At 40.2% G+C, this 17,800-nt stretch overlaps 1 protein-coding gene across 1 annotated transcript in view; it reads left to right on the plus strand.

Annotated features, from left to right (window-relative positions):
* Positions 1-17,800, plus strand: part of PKHD1 (PKHD1 ciliary IPT domain containing fibrocystin/polyductin) — a 424,868-nt gene that overhangs the window by 184,101 nt on the left and 222,967 nt on the right. Inside the window, exons 40-45 of the mRNA XM_033864110.1 lie at positions 641-766; positions 3,280-3,336; positions 3,572-3,702; positions 11,865-11,977; positions 13,446-13,551; positions 15,747-15,881. Of these exons, the coding sequence (XP_033720001.1) occupies positions 641-766; positions 3,280-3,336; positions 3,572-3,702; positions 11,865-11,977; positions 13,446-13,551; positions 15,747-15,881 (668 nt within the window). The remainder of the gene's footprint in view (positions 1-640; positions 767-3,279; positions 3,337-3,571; positions 3,703-11,864; positions 11,978-13,445; positions 13,552-15,746; positions 15,882-17,800) is intronic.

Here is a 17,800-nt window from a genome sequence, read left to right on the forward strand (position 1 = left end):
ATGCCATGGAGCCAGTGTAACGGTTTTCCTAAAATGTCAGTGTCTCTTAATATGGTAGAGGGTATTTCCCCTTCAGTTTCACAAACCACCGTATTCAACGGTGGTTATATTCAATGACTTTGCCATATACCTGCAACATTGTAAATCAACTATACTTGAATTAAAAAATTACTTCATAGCTCAGGAAATAATGACTACCTCTCCTCATGCCAGAGGCAGTTTTCAGAGATCAGTGTTGGTCCATAAGCAGTGCTCTTCACATCGTCCTTAACATCTTTTGAGCTGCTGTCCACCATATTGTGATTAGAGTAGATACCAAAGATGATGGCCAGTTGGAAATCTTGATGGCCACGTATTCCTCTGTGGTTTGGCCATACTGTCTCTTTGTCAGGTGATTTTCTTTACTACACGTGGTCCTTGGATTCCACCCTGCTTATCTTTGGTATCTTTGAGGTACCTTGGTCTGTGCTGCCAGGTACCTTGATTTGATTTATGCTGCCAACTCCTTATTTCTTGAGTTTTATATATTGTGTGGGAGAATGTTCTTACTTATATTCTAGCTTGCTTTGGAGATGATTAACAGAATGTGAGAAGCCTTCGAGATTCCCATCTAATTTTTACCTTCCTCTTTGCTGTTCAGGTTCCTACATGCAGGGCTGTACAGTGTGGCGATGTTTCAGCAGAGGCCTCAGCATGTCCAGGACCTTGGGCCTGAAGGTGGACAGTAACGTGTTCTATGATATTTTAGGCCACACACTACTGGTGGGTAAGTGAAACAAGCTTGTTTAATTTTGGCATTCTGGTGGAGGACACATCATTTTATAAAAGGAATCATCCCCGAATTTAAATTTCCAATTTGTAAAATCTTTAGCCTCTGGTCATTAGAAATAGGCCGTAGTTAAAAATTCTAATTTTAAATTTAGTAATTACTTATTGGCTAACTAAGCTTTACCAATAGGAAACTGATTTTTATTTTTTATTTATTTTTATTTTTTTAAATTTTATTAAGGTATAGTTGATTTACAACATTGTGTTAATTTCTTCTGTACAGCAATGACTCAGTTATATATATATGTGTGTGTATATATATATATATATATATATTCATATTCTTTTCCATTATGGTTTCGCACAGGATATTGAATATAATTCCCTGTGCTATACAGTAGGACCTTGTTGTTTATCCATCCTATATAATAGTTTGCATCTGCTAATCCCAAACTCCCAATCCTTCCTTCCTCCACCCCTTCCTTGGCAACCACAAGTCTGTTCTCTGTCTCTGAGTCTGTTTCTGAGGAAACTGATTTTTAAAGATGGCATTTCAGTTCAGGTTAATAAATATATAATGGGAGATTTTAAAATTTATTGTCAGTAATTTTAACAATAATTCAAAGTCACATAAATAGGTTTTTGTGCAGTCTCATGGAGTGTCAAACCTGGATGTTGAACAAGGAGTTAAAAATGTTGAATTCTATTCTTTGCTGCTCTTGTGGCTTGCTGAAGGAGCCCGTGTTTCAAGAATCTTCTAAATGGTCACTTGTATCCACTTTTGTTTCCTAAAGTTCATTCCCCTTGCGATGCCTAGAATTATCCTTAACAATCTCAGATTGCATCATGTCACTCCTCTCCTTAAAGCCCTTTAAAAACTTCTTATTTCTCTTAGAATACAATCCAAAATCCTTACTGTGGCTTAAAAGACTCCCTTAGTGATTTTGCCTTTATTAACCTTGGTACACTTATCCTGCTATTGTCCTCTCCTTGTGTACTCTAACTGCACAGACCTATTTTATTTTAATTCTTTGCAAAGACCACACTTTCTCCTGCATCAGGGCCTTTGCACGGCTCTTTCCTTCTGCTCATACGACTCATTCTCCTCCTGTAAGAGTGTCTCCCCCACACTCCCAAGGCAAGTCCATCTGTCTGAACTCTTTTACCAACAATCATTACTTATTGATTTAAAAATTATATATCATGTTTCTGATCATGTGTTTTACCGCCAGATTTCATGTGAACATTGTCCCCTTCACACTTAGCACCTTAACTAGTGCATTTGGAGTTATATTTGTTGAAAGAAGTGAATGTATTAATGAACAACGGGTCTTTGGTTATATCGGAATAAAAAAGCAAATCAGAGGTTTTCACAGAAAGTAAGACTCTAACTGTACTTGTTAGATAGTGTTTTCTATTTAAATAAATTCTGTGATATCATCAGTGAGAAAATGTGTATGTTTCATTTAGGAATGATCTGTTAAGATAAACGCTAGAAAGGTTCTAACACCGAGAGGGAAACTGTTTAGTGGGAAATTATGGATCATGTAAACTAACTCAAGCTCGAAAAGGCAAAGGGCTAAGGACAATAGAAGTCATCAGGTGAAGGAAAATCTTTTGATTGGAAAAGGACAGCTACAGGGCAGTCAGACTAACATGTGGAGGATTGACTTTGCTTATTCTTACTTTTGTTGCTGTAAGGGAAAAGTTTTTTGAAACCTGGAGCAGAAATTCAGGGAGGTACCCTAACAATATTATTTTAGGAGGAAACAATTATATGGAATTAACTAGGCAAGGAAGAAAACCTGCAGGAGGAATTTGGCCTTGAGAACTTGGATATCATGAATTGGAGGCTCTTGACTGCATTACAGGTGATGGAATTAGAATATCTGTCAGTGCATTTTAGATAATGTACATCCATGCAAGATGAGTTTGCAAACTCAGACTCATGAAGTGACATGGGAAGCCCAGACACCTAAAGACCTAGAAGAAAGGGGGTCTGTGGGTTGCTCTGTGTGGATACCACATAAGTGGCTGATCTCTGTGTAGCATGGCCCGTGCTCTTTTATTCTCTTCTATTTCAAAACTCTGGTTTGACTGTGAGGGTCTCAGGTCTTGTCCAGCCTGTTCCTCCAGGACATTCCTGCTCTTCCAGGGGAAGAGAAGGGCATGCAGATGGCTGGTGGCCAATTCAAATAGCTAAGGATGGGGCTGGACCTGACACAGGGGTGTGTGACATTTAACTACGAAGACAGTCAGACTCTTCCTAAGAAGTAAAACGGTAAATCTATCTCTTTGTTATTATTTTTTTAATTTAAAATGAGCTTCTGATTCATGATAGTCTAGAACTAAAAAGTTCACATAATCTGAATCTGTTTGTCTGGTTCATAGATAAAAACACAACACAAAATCAAAACAAGCCACACCAAGAAAAAGAAATAGTATTTCAGCATCTCTCATTTTCCTGGGTGGCATGAAATGTGCTGAGCTAACATGATCTTTTGTTCTCAGGTACACCCCCCGAGATAAGGTATATCCCTTGGGAGGTTATTCCTGGAAGAGAAAATGGTAAATATGTAAATTGGTTTTAAAACTGTTACCATCCATTTAAGTCGTCATACATTTTATAGACAAGCCTGCTGGCAGTATGTTAGATATCTTAAATTTGTTGAACACACTAGATGTTTATATATATACATATACGTATATGCATGAAGAGAACTATAACGTGTATTAGTAGAAATAAGAACGTTGAGTTGAGTACATTTTAATTATGTTGGTGAATCCCCTTTTCTTAAATTAGACTGGTCAGAACAGGGGAATATAATAAGAAACAATGTGATCATCAGTGTTTCTGGCGCCGAGGGACTCTCCAGTACTGAAATGATGACACAGTCTGGTATCTACATCCGCGATCCCACCAATGTTGTAGAGGTAAGATCTTCAGCTTCCAGGATGGTCAGAAATTCACTCCGGAAGTTATCCAGAGTGGCAGCATCAGTGGGGTGGAATGCAGCATCTACTAGCTGCACAGTGGTAACAGGAAACTACCTTATGATTTTGGGTTAAACAGTGCTTTAGGATAAATGCTGTCACTTCCCTCAGAATTCCTGTGAACACACTTTGAAGCAATATTTATAAAAAGCAAAACAAAGTAGATATTGATTATTTTCTGGTCATTTAGATTAATGCAAACTAAAATATCTTCCTGAGCCATCTGCTGTGGTTGCTGAATTTGGTCTCGATTCCAATAATAATGACTTAATAAATCTTCACTATGTTACTATACTAATGTGGTCATATTGTTGCCCTTTAAGGGTGTTCAAAACTGAGGGTCAGCAGAGTCACGAGGTGTGTGAGATCACATTACATTCCAGGATGAATGAATTACATTTGACCCTTGAACAACACGGGTTTGAACTGCATGGGTCCACTTACACTTGGATTTCTTTCAATAGTAAATATTACACTACCACACTATCCACAGTTAGCTGAATCCTTGAACATGGAACCATGGACACCGAGGGATCATGTATATGGAAGGTGGACTATAAATTATATGCGGATGTTTGACTGTGTAGAGGGTTGGCACTCCCAACCCCTGCATTGTTCAAGGGTCAGCTATACACTCTGATGGCCTTGGTTTTTCATCCCATTATTTAATACAACTTAACATTACTTCTTCTTGGTAAATTTCTCTCTAAACACTTTAAGAAATTAATTTTTCTGGTAGTTTAACCATAGATCCGTGAATGAGGAATTGCATCAGAGTAGTGGGAAGGCCATTTAGTTTCCCCTTTTCCAATAATTTTGTCCCATGGACCATCTATGGAAGGGTTAAGGGTCTCACTCTTCGGGACTTGGCTCTGAGTACCTACTGTGTCATGACAGTTCTGCCAAGTTTCTGAGGACCGGAGAGAAGGAACTTCTCCCTCTCTGATCATCTGTTTTTAATTACCTCCAGCTGAATAACCCCTAATAAAAGTCATGGCTATCTCCTCAACCCTCCGCCAGACTCTGAATTACCTTTATTCCAAGCACAGTGCTTACACACTATTTTCGGTGCCTAACGGGGGCAGCTAATGTGCCAGTGAGGACAGGAGGCAGCAGTGCATGGATTGAAGGAAACCAGCCTGTAGACGCAGAACAATGAGAGTGACGTTTAACTTGTTGGTGACCACAGGGCTTGCTGCACAATTATGCCAGCAAGCTTTGGGGACTAAAGAGTTATGTTTTTGCCTAGTTTCTTGGGTAACATAATCTTGACTACTCTGAAGTAGGAGACCCTCAGGGTTGCCCAGGTCATTTTCCTTCGGGAGGCTGGAATGCATCTAAATCCCACGTTGAGTGTCAGAGGTGCTGCCTGGCTTTGCTTCACTGGGTAGCTCATTGCCTCCTGGGTGGGTGTTCTGGCCACTACTTGACTAGTAAGACATGAGCTGACGAGCAGTTACCACAGAGAACAGTATGTAGGCTCCTTAAAAAACTAAAAATAGAGTTACCATATGACCCAGCAATCCCACTCCTGGGCATATAATCTAGTTTGAAAAGATACGTACACCCCAGTGTTCATAGCAGCACTATTTGCAATGCTTCCAAGACATGGAAGTGACCTAAGTGTCTATCAACAGATGAATGGATAAACAAGATGTGGTATATATATATATATTACATATATATATATATATGTAATATATATAATGGAATATTACTCAGCCATAAAAAGAATGAAACAGTACCATTTGCAGCAACAAGGATGGACCTAGAGATTATCATACTAAGGTGAAGTAAGTCAAAGAAAGAGACAAATACCATATGATATCACTTATATGTGGAATCTAAAAAAAATGATACAGAAGAGCTTACTTACAAAACAGAAACAGACTCCCAAACAGAAAACAAGCTTATGGTTACCAAGGGGGAAATGGGGGAGCGGGGTAAATTAGGAGTTTGGGATTAACAGATACCAGCTACTATATATAAAGTGAATAAACAGCAAGGACCTATTGTATAGCACAGAGAACTATATTCAGTATCTTGCAATAACATATAATGGAAAAGAATCTGAAAAAGAACATATATATATGTATATATATATACACATACATATATATATATAATGTATATATAACGGAATCACTTTGCTGTATACCTGAAACTAACACAAAACAAACAAGCAAAACAAAACAAAAGAAATGAGCTGGCTATATAGGTGCAGAGAACCAGAGAGCCACCTACAAACTTACAGGTCACTTGAGTCTTTGCAGACTGACCTGCAGAACAGTGCCTAGAAAGCAATGAAAAATTTGAGCCCAAAACAAATTGTTTGTTCTCTGTTAGATGCCTTCCCTTTCCATCCATTTACTTTCTTCCTCTTATATCCACTTTACAAAATTGAAAAATAATACAATGCATGTGTTTGGAGAATGAGATTTTAGTTTAAGCTGGTAATGTAAATTCATTAAGTATATTCATTAGGTAAATTCCTGATATTTTCATCTTCGTTGATCTTAAAATTCTGTAGTTCTCTTTTCATTCGCTTGTTAACTTTTAGACCTTAGCACAGCATCTGAAACGTAATAGTTGCTTAGTAAGAATTAATGTAAAATATAAAAAAAAAAAAAAATTCTTAGTAAGAATTAATGAATTAATGAAATATTTCATTAATGAAATTAATGAAATATAATGAATTAATGAATGGCTGTAGGTATAATTCCATAATCAAAGAATAGGGGGAAGAAAAAGGAAAATAAAGAATAGATTCCAAGATCCCGCAATCATTTTGATGACTGACAAGTAAGATGTTTCATCTGTGTCAGCATTTAGATCCTGTGGAATTCACCTCTCAGTGTTAAATTTTGCACAGTCCTCTCCAATTTTGCAGCTGCGCCACTGGGGTTCCACTGTGCTGTCTCTTTCATAGTCTATTGTCTGGAGTGTGCCACAACCAAGGACATAGGTGTGACTGGTAGTATGTGTCAGAACCTAAAAATTAGGAACTTCTCTTAGTGCCAACGAAGGTCATTTCAGTCAGTGGGCAAAAAGTAAGCTAGTGTTTATTAGGTGTGTCCTATGTGGATGATACACAGAGTGCTTTGAAAAATATATTTTAGAAATGTATTTTAATTCCAGAGTGATAGTAAGGAGGCTACAACAACAATGATAAGGGTGGCAGTGGTAGTGAGGGGTGTGTGTGTGTGTGTGTGTGTGTCAGAAACCTATCCTCTTCCAGTGGTGTTCTGATGCTCAAGAGAGAGATATCCCTTATATTGTGAGGAACTGTCTCACGGGGCATGGCGTTTATGTTCTGCTCTGTGAGTGGTTCAGAGCTGACTGCCCCTTAAGAGGATCGAGCCAAGCCTTGCATGTGCTCAGTTTTTGTGACCCCTTTACCCACCTTGCTTTTCAGTTTCCTTTCAGTTTGGCAAAACATTTTTTTAAAGCCACTGTATTACTGTGATTCATTAGGCTATTTCTCTTTTAAACTTTTAATTTTGAAATAATTTTAGGCTCAGAAGTTGCAAAAATAGAACAGAGAGTTCCTGTGTGTCCTCCCGCCAGCTTCCCCCAATGGTAACATAACCATAACCATCGCCATAGAGCAATGGCAAAACCTGGAAATGGACATTGGGACAAGACTGTTATGTAAATGAAAGCCCTTATTTAGACTTGAAGGTGACCTAATCCTAGTGGCTGGGCAACCAATCCAGATAGCCTAAACCCTCTCTCCTACATACAGAAGTTGACCTTAAAATCTCTGGCCTGGCAGGTAGGCAGGAAGAAACGGAGCTGATCCTTAATTAAGTCTCTGTAGTTATTTGTGGTTGTACATTGTTCCTGGAATGCTCAGACACAGAGCCTAGGACCAAATGCTCTGCCCAGTGCATGGAATTCACCTGGGCTCCCAGGAAGCCATCTTTACAGTTCACTCACCCTCAACCCTGCTTGGTATGAGGGGATTTCAAGTGCGATATTCCTTTTTAGTTTTCATAGCCACAAGTGGTCTGCCTGCCTCCCTGCCCAGGCTGCTGCTGAGCCAGGTCCAGGGCAATTTTTCTGAGAAGCAAAACCTGAGCTTTGTGCCTTCTTGCTAGTGAGGACTCAACATGATATTCCCATCTGAATGTACAAGGAACTTGGAAAATCCTTTGTATACTCCTTAGATAGGCTTTGCATGCATCACCTTGCAGTGTCCGGAGCACTTCATTTCCAGGCTGTCTCCCCACTGCACTCCAGCATCTGAGTCTCTGACTCCTTTATGGGTGTTTCTTATCTGTCCAGAGGCTTCGTCTTTCCAGGAGACATAACCTATGTTGACCTCAGGCTGGAAGGTCTTTGCTCTCCATCAGCGAGAGACTGTTCACTCCCAGAGCTCCAGAATATCCCATGTGTCTGTGGGCATTGGACATTTCCCATGACCAGACCCCTGTTTAGAACAGCCAACAGAAACCCCCTGAAGACCAGCCCTTTGAAAACATCCATTTAATTTGAGGGGAATTTGTTCTGGTTTGTGAATCAATTTTGTAAGGAATTCTGTGTTTAAAGGCCGATTTCAGCTCTCTAGCTCTCTCCACTCAATAGCTAATGTATATTTAAGAGCTGCCTGAAGGGTTAACTCACTTTTTTTTTAGTGACTACAGATGCACACCACAAGGAACTGGCTTACTTGGGCAGTTAATTTCTCTCTGGAATTTCTCTTGCTTGAATGTCCATAATACATTGACTTCCGCAAAGAATTGATTTCCACACAAAATTCCCTGCTTGCCTTAAACCCTTCCCCACAAGCCGCCGGCTGCCTGCATACATATGTGGTTTCTGCTCACAAATTGTTTGTAGCATACCCAACTGGAATGCAGAGTAAAAAGGACTGGAAAGTAATGTCATCTGACTGTTCAAGTGCTTCTTTTAAAAGAAAAGTGAGCCTTATTGGCTAACAGAAGACCGAAGTTGCAATGTCCTGCCCAACTATAAATGCACTTGGAAAGCATTTATACATGACCACCCAGATGCTCCAAAAATACTGTTGACACCACGGAAGATGATTCAACAAATCTGTTCATTCAGTCAAAATACATGCTCTCTGAGCACCTGTATGGCCAAGGTGATGAGTAAGGATGAAGTCCTTGAAATATATTCTGCATATGTTTGAATCTTTCCCTTCCTCGTGGAGTCATGGTAATGAATTAGCATCTTGTTGGTAATGAAATAGAGATGTATGTCCAAGTGAGATGATCATTTCTAGCCTCTAGTGCACCTTTCTTTTTTTTTTTGGCTGTGCTGCAAGGCATGTGGGATCTTAGTGCCCTGACCAGGGATTGAACCCAAACCCCCTGCAGTAGAAGTGCAGAGACCTAACCACAGGACCGCCGGGGAAGTCCCAGTGCACCTTTCTTATTGTTTGTATACTTGCAGAAAAGGTGGGTGTTTCAGAAGCCCCCATTCCCTAACCCTCAATTCTTACATACTCATGGCCTTTCTCGTGGCTCATGGGGGTGGTAGAGACACAGCCGCTCAACGCCGGCTCTGTTTAAGGTGGAGGTCCGTAAACACAGCCATATTACTTGCTTGTGCTTCTGTGAGGGCACTTGTATGTGGTGCTTCTGTTGGATGCTTGTATTTGCCAGCCCAATGGCAGTGATTATTCCAAAACTGAGGATCATAAGTGCACGTCTTGTTTTCTAGCACGAGGGAAGAATGAGATGACTGATGCAATGCCAGTAAGTGTTCTTTGGGGGAGTGTCTAGTGGCAGATTTGGTTGTTTAAAAAGATATAAATGCCCTCCCAGTAAAAACTGTCAAAGTATTCTTATTGTAATTAACCATGTTTTTATATTTAGGTTGGCCTTTCCATCAAAATGTGGAGATGGGTTACTGGAAAGTGGGTATGGGTTATTTCAAGAACAAGTGAAGACTTTAGACTTTTTTTTTTTATTTTTTAACCGTGCTTATATTAACATTTGGGGCCTCTCACATTTGTGAGAGGCTGTCCTCTATATAAAGCATCCCTGGTCTCTATCCACTTAATACTAGTAAAACCCCTGTCCCTCCGAGGGTGACAATGAAAACGGTCTCCAGAGATTTCCAGATGCTCTCTGGGGAACAGTATCATCCCTGGCTGACAACCACAGCTCCAGACTCTGCCACCCCAAGATAACTGGGGTCCCAGAGGTGTGTCCCAGGTGTCCTGAAGTCATGTTAACATCTTGAATAGTGATTCAGCTTCATATTCAATGATGTCCAAAAGTTACTTTTAGTATGTGGTAAGACATGTGATTGGCATTTTATGTGGCCTCAGAAAATTGGAGAAATGCTTAGAATCCGAAAGAATGAAGTGCAGTAACGAATGGGCCACTAGTGCACGAAGAAAGAAGGCGTTCTGTAATGGAGTGAAAGAGGAGGCATGGCTGGTGGATTACAGATACCCAGGGTGAGAGGGCCTTCAGTGCCCACAGTGAACTACCGGCTGATGTTCAGGAAACAGTACCTGTGGTTGTGTCAGCACGAGCTGGCTCCCCTGGCCAGGTCCCAGCTGCTGCCTGCTGGCCAGGTCTCCCGTCTGAGTGTCAACTCTGGCCCTCATTCATACTTCTCCAGAGGCTGACAGCCTCCAGGTGCTGGGGTACCTTCTCTCACATAAGCCAGGAGTTGAGTACTGTTTGTTTTAAAACATCCTACTTCAGTTTTTCTTCCATACCGACTTTGCTTGCTTCTGTGTGCTTGTGTGTGTGTGTTTGTGTGTGTGTGTGTGCGCCCATGCATGTGGAACATGTGGCACTCCCAGAGAGGAACAGACTTTTTAAAATCCCCTTCTGTAGGGAGTACTGCTATATAATGACTGCCAGTGGGTCACCCAGGTTCAGAGGGCTGCCTTTAATAATACCTAAAGTCCTTTCATTTAAAAATTAAAGCCAATAGAATATTAGTCTAGAATGGCTGAAGCTATGGGATGAAATGAGTTTGCTAACCTAAGGATAAACAGAGAACAGCTATGATTCAAAGGGTGTGATTGCGGTCTTTGGTCTTAATCCTTACTCACAGTGTAGTATACTAAACTCCTCGAGCTCTCTGAAAGGCTGGGAGGAAGAGCTCTGTCCTTGAGTGGGTCAGAACTTCCTCTTTCAGTTCTAACCCTTTTCTGTGTCTCATCCCAACGTGCATATCCCTTACCATCTACACTGATATTAAATGACCATTGCAGATAATCTCAGTTTTTTCTTCTGTTCAAAGGATCAGAGAGAACACTCTGTGGAGACTTGGCTTTAGGGACGACTTTGCTCCCGAGTATTTTTTACACACTAAAGAGGAGAGCTTGTATGAAGTGACACAAGTAAGCTTCTCACTGTGGAAATGTACAAGGACGTTTTAACATGAGATGCCAGCTATTGAGGTGGACAAAGTACAGTCAAATTGAACTGCCTGGAGGAAGAGGAATGAGCATATATATATATTTTTAGATTTACAATGTTGTGTTTAATTTCTGCTGTACATCACAGTGACTCAGTTACACATACGTATATTCTTTTTCATTATGGTTTATCACAGGATATTGAATATAGTTTTCTGTGCTATACAGTAGGACCTTGTTGTTTATCCATTTTATGTATAATAGTTTGCATCAGCTAATCCTAGATTCCTAATCCTTCCTGCTCCCCCACCCCTTGGCAACCACAAGTGTGTTCTCTATGTCTGTGAGTCTGTTTCTGTTTCATAGATATGTTCATTTGTGTTGTATTTTAGATTCCACATATAAGTGATATCACATGGTGTTTGTCTTTCTCTGTCTGACTTACTTCACTTGGTATGATAATCTCTAGGTCCACCCATCCATGCTGCTGCAAATGGCATTATTCCATTCTTTTCAATGGCTGAGTAATATTCCATTGTATGTGTGTGTGTGTGTGTGTGTGTATATATATCTCTATATACACACACCACATCTTCTTTATTGGAATGAGCGTATTTTTGACCCAAGGTATATCAATATACCTTGGCAGCAAGTAAGTGAAAAGGCAGAATGAGCACATAGAAGAGTGTTTCTTTCCAGCAGCCTTATTGTAATGGACTGACTATGATTTAACTATCCTTAATTTCCATAGGGAAACAGGGTGTGTGCTGCTGGCTATGGCTACTTTTTTCACCTTGTGACCAACCAAACATCCCAAGCTCCACTTCTTTCCTTTACCCGGAACAGTGCACATGCTTGTACGAGGTAACTTGGGGGAAGTTCATCTACATTTTGGGTGTAAGCATTATGGTTTAACATTTTTTTTGCACAACACTCACAGAGAGGGTTGTGTAATGCTTGGCATCCGTGTGAGATTTGATGATGTGTCTGAGTGAGCATCTTGGATCATAAATTTGGTGGTGAAGGGAAGGGAAAGAGAGAGAGGTCACTTGAAGGGGCATAGGACAAAGGGCACCTTTTGTGGCCAGAGGAGAATTCAATAGAGAGATGAATTAAACTCCCAACAGACTGGGGGAACCTGGGAAGCCAGAGTGCCTGAGCTCAGGAGCTGAGTGGGGAGATGAAGTTTGGGGAAGAGGCTCTTTGCCTGTGACTTGCACACTGTGAGATGAGAGGGGCTCGTTCAAAGTCTTTGCTATTTAGAGGATAAGGTCATCTGCTAAGAGCAAGGACTGGGAAACATGGTGGGAACATGGGAAAAATGTGAACTTCAGAATCAGTCAGGCCCCGATTCAAATCTGGACTTTGTCTGAGTAAACTGCCCTTTTTTTTTTTTTTTAAAGAGTTAGATCCCTTATTTGTGAAATAGGGACAGATCTCTAGTGAAAGTTTGATGTGAAAATTAGAGATGACTTCTATAACGCACCTAAGAGAACATCTCGAATATGGTAGGAACTCAATAATTGATATAAATAATTCTACTAAACAGTTTATTTATTTATTATTATTATTTTTTTGGCCATGCAGTGCAGCATGTGAGATCTTAGTTCCCCGACCAAGGATTGAACCCACACCCTCAACAGTGAAAGTATGGAGTCCTAACCACTGGACTGCCGGGGAATTCCTCGATATAAATAATTCTGATAGTAGTTATGTTAATAATAGTGAAATAATACTGCAATGATGGGAAATGATAAGGAGAGTGGAATAAGGATTAAGCACCATTGCTCCGCTATGTTGAAGCTGAGGCTAGAATTAGTACATGTGTCATGAAATTATTATTAAGATTATGAAGTTTTTTATCTAGCAGCTCTCAGCAGCCCTGGGATGTGAGGGGAGAAGATATCCAAAATACCACAATGCTAAGGCATTTCAGGGAGAAGCACAAAAGTTGCAGGGATTACAGGGGCTGGTATCTGCTGTTTCAGCAAAGGGATGGATCTAGAAGGGACTGATGGAAGAGTGAGGCTCGTGTTCTGAAGGGCTAGGCAGGGGTATGCATGCTCCTTGGAAGGGGATGAATCTAGAAGGGCTGAGAGAATGGAATGGGACCATGGCAATCTGTGTCTTGTTGAGATCCAGGAGCAGGTCACAGAGGGTGACAGAAAGGAAAGGCTGAGGGATAGGCAATGACAGTCAGAGAGAAGGCTTGCAGGTCTCCTCTTCACACTCCCTTATTCAGTACCTTTAGTTTTATATTTTCCAATGAGAAAAAGTGAGACATTTGGAATGCAGAAATTGGCTGAATTTCACTCTTTATCTTTCTTCCTAGGTGTGGCCTCTTTGTATACCCTAAGTTTCAGCCAACTTGGGATAACGGCACTGGTCCCACCCTGTTCCAAAATTTCACGGTTTGGGGAAGTGCAGGTGGTGCCCAGGTACGTTTCTTTAGTTTTTTGTTCTTGTGGTGATTTATTGTGCATCTCTACTTAAAGGGGGATGATTTGCTGTTGGGGGAGCATTGCGATATTCTCACAGCTTTAAGGAGCCAACAGCATCATAGATGTGTGTGAAATAGTTGTTGCATGAACAGATTCCTAGTCAGCAAGCCAAGGTTAGTTCATTGCCTGTATGGCGATTTTCCAGCAGCTCTAGTAGGGAACAACAGAATCATAGAGATTTGCAACCAAGAAAGATCATAGGGGTCATCTGTTCTTCCCCTCACATGCCTATTTAGAGAGAAAAAATTAAGGTTCAGAAAGTAAAGGGATTTGCCAAAGGTCACACAGTTTGTTAGCAGCAAAACCAGGTGCAGAATCCAGACTCCAGACGTTGTGCATTTGATACCCTAATATCCTGAATAGGACATGTTTCAGTTGTAAGGAAAAGTTCTGTTCATCACTGAAACGCAAAAATTCCAGCTCAAGGTGGCATTCTTACCTTCATCAATGAGCCAAATTTTCTCCCATTTTCCTTGAAAGGAAACAATGTTCATGTTATCCATTTAATTTTCATTATTTCAGTGATGTCTTATAAGAAAGCTTTGTATGCTCACTATTACCAGCACCATATAAAAATTATCCAGGGTCACTGTTTGGTGCTACACAGAGAAAATTACATACATTTGGTCTCTGCCACGTAGAAATAGGGAGCCTAAGATACACAGATGAAGAAATATATCTATAGGGCATTCAGTAAATAGAATAAAAACATATAATTAAGTCACAGTAAGAAAGTTAGGCATTTATTTCACCTATCCAACATAAAGGAGAACTATTTGGGAAAGTCCCAAAATACAAAATTGGGTTAGCTAACAGGAAGAGTCCCTATTGTATTAAGTATTTTCTTCTCATTAAATTCGATAAAGTACTTTGTTTCCCACAAGCATTATAAATATAGAGGTGACAAATCCCTCTTTTGCAGGGAAGCAATTCGTGCCTTGCAGAAGGGCTGATGCCTGTAATTAGGTAACAACTGTTGTCAAGTTATCAGTTCAGATCGTACCCATTTTGTTTACATAAACGTGTCTTCAAAGATCCATCATTTTATAAAAGCTGTCAGCACATACATAGTGGGAAATGCAAGCTATTCAGTTCTTGAAAATTCAAGCACAAAGACTGATTGACAAGTAGAAGCACCATACTGTGATAAATCAAGGCTTCCTTGGCCTTAAGTAATAGGAAACTCCCACTTTAAGGTACGAACGTAAGCATGACCCTATTTAGTAAACAAAGAGGCCACTGTGTAAAGGTTAACTGGTAGTCCTAACAGCACCCTGATTTTCAGGGTGGTTGAAGTGAGGCCTAGGAAAAGTTAAATGTCTTGCCCAAGATCACATAATTAGTTAATATGAGTGCTAGGTAAAAACCAAGGGCTCTGTCCCCCAGGCTAGTGTGATTCAACTCTGACAAGCTCATTTTGTTAATACTTGATCCTTGTTTAGGGCCACTAGCCCAAGCTGTCATCATTGTATATGCATATAACATATTTTGAGTCTGTAGTCATGCTGAATTACTTATTTCATATTTACAATTTTCTGACAATATTAGTAAACATATACAACACCGAGGAAAATGTTAAGTACTGGAGTTCTCGGATGCTCTGTTTTTCTCCATTCATTTTGTGTTACTTGACAGTTGCAAGTTTACTAAAGTAAAGAATTCACATTGACCTTTTTTTTTTTTTTGCGGTACGCGGGCCTCTCACTGTTGTGGTCTCTGCCGTTGTGGAGCACAGGCTCCGGACGCACAGGCTCAGCAGCCATGGCTCACGGGCCCAGCCGCTCCGCGGCATGTGGGATCTTCCCGGACCGGGGCACGAACCCGCGTCCCCTGCATCGGCAGGCGGACTCTCAACCACTGCGCCACCAGGGAAGCCCCACATTGACCTTTTAATGCATCAATTGTTAGGAGGAGAAATGAAAAGTATAGAGGGGATGTTACCAAAGGGGACTAGTTAGTGCTGACCTCACGGCAACTCTGGGACGCCCGCACAGATATTGATGGACAAAAGCTGCTTAAATATGGTATAGCATGCTTGTTTATACTTCATCAATAATTAAAGAAGCTACAGGAAGTCTGCAAGAAAACCCAAGCCTCAGACCTTTGACATAATATATGCTGTTGTTTTATAGATTTTTAGAAGTAGCAATCTTCACCTGAAAAACTTCCAGGTTTATGCATGCAGAGATTTTGGAATTGACATCTTGGAAAGTGATGCAAATACTTCAGTTACTGACAGCTTATTACTTGCTCATTTTGCCCCCAAGGTAAGTGCCTTCGTGTGATTCTTTTATGTTGTCCATCAAAACAGAATCGCATGTGTTGGGTCCCCTGCTAATCCAGGATATGTAATTTAAATAGCATTCTTTAGTAAATCTTGTATTTAATTGGTCAAATTTGGAGGAGCTTTTGATTTGTAACAGTGGTGATGTTTATCATAAAATTCAAATACACACAAGATTTCCATGTTATGTGTCCATGTACATCACAAAAGCCCTGAGTGGTTCGCAGAACTCTTATTTGTTTGCGATTTAGCATTATTGTCCATACAATTCAATAATAAGCCTAATAATTTTAGGGTCATTTACTCTAACTTCCCAAGGATTATGAGGTGATTCCAAATTGTCTTTGTGCATCTGTGGTTTGCCAAGTTTCGACATCAACATTTTGTTCATAGAGTTCTTACTCTATTTAGGGTCCCTGCCCCAGAGAAAAAGGTGATATAATTTACATTGTTTGCTTAATATACTACGGTTTCTTATGTGATTCTCTAATACTTGCCTCAGTGTGGGTTTCTACATGATAAACATCAACCTATAGATGACTTCCCTGCCACTGCATGGCCAGGGGCCCAGAATGTAGGTGAGCCTTAGAGGACTTCCTGGATAAGAAGTACTAGTTCTCAAGGGAAGTCCATGGCTGCCATTGGCTTCAGACCTATAACGGGTCCCCCAAGTTCTTTTTCTTGAAGGAGTTACATGAATATTCGTGTCACATTGTCAGAATAATCATAGATGGAAGGGACCTAGAGTACTTCTGGGGACCAAGGAAAGAGCATTCTCTTTAGTTTGTTTCTGAATGCTTTGATCAACTGATATTTAAATGATAATTATTGACTTTAGTACTTCCCTTGACTATTTCATAGCTATAAATACAAACATTAAGAGTAAAAAATCATTTTCTTACTAAGCTACATTTTCCTATATTTAATTCTCCAACTTCCTTCATTACTTCTCTTCTGAACCATTCTTTTCAGGAGGGAAAATACCTGCCAGTTTTTCCTTTTCTCTGAAAGGATTACCACCTTGAGAGATTATTCTTCTTTTCAGGTTGCATAGTTTTCGAGAGAGCATGGGACCCAGATTTAGATTCTGTGATACTGGTTGACCCAGGCCCTTAAATGTCTCCGAAATAACCATAGAGAAGATGCTGAAAATAAAATGCCCATCAAGCTGAGTAACTAACTGTCTTGGCAAATCAATGTCACAACATCCTAACTGATGCTAAATAGACATCATAATTCATGGGAGAGTGACATAAGTTAAGAGATAGATTATGACAAAAGGGTGCTTATGAGGTAACAAAAAATAATCTCACCCCTGGAGTGTGATCCACCAGCAAGGTAATGCAACTGAGGGCTTCTGAGTCTCCTAACAAGTGAGTGCAGAACCAAAGTCCCTGGATGGAAAATGTTAAACAGCTTGTTCTAGGAAAGGTCTAGATCTTGATTAGGCATCCAAATCATAAAACCATGCAACTTTAGAGGTAAATATTACCTAAGAGTTGGTCTAGTTAGAACTCCTGAATTTACAGGTAAAGAAATGGAGGCTTTGGGGAGTCAAATGATAGCCCAAAATCATGCCCAGTATTGTGGAGCTAGGACCACCTGGATATCTTCCCATGCCTGGTCTAATACTCGTTTAATTACATATGGAAGATGGCTTTGGCAATAAGCATTTATTAGTGCCTACTCCAGTATTTTCTGAAGTGTTTTTCATTGAAGGCTGGTCCCAAGAGAGACTCTGAGAAAAGAAAGATTTTTAGGTTAATTACACACAGGATATGCTGTTTACCATCCCTCCCATCCCCTGAAACTCACATTGCATATTAACACTTTAAAATCTTCACAAAGTTCTAGAGTTAAAAACAAACAAGAAAAATATCTATGAATCTTTAGTTAACACAA

The sequence above is a fragment of the Tursiops truncatus genome, chromosome 10 (assembly GCF_011762595.2).
Source record: "Tursiops truncatus isolate mTurTru1 chromosome 10, mTurTru1.mat.Y, whole genome shotgun sequence".
NCBI lineage: Eukaryota > Metazoa > Chordata > Mammalia > Artiodactyla > Delphinidae > Tursiops > Tursiops truncatus.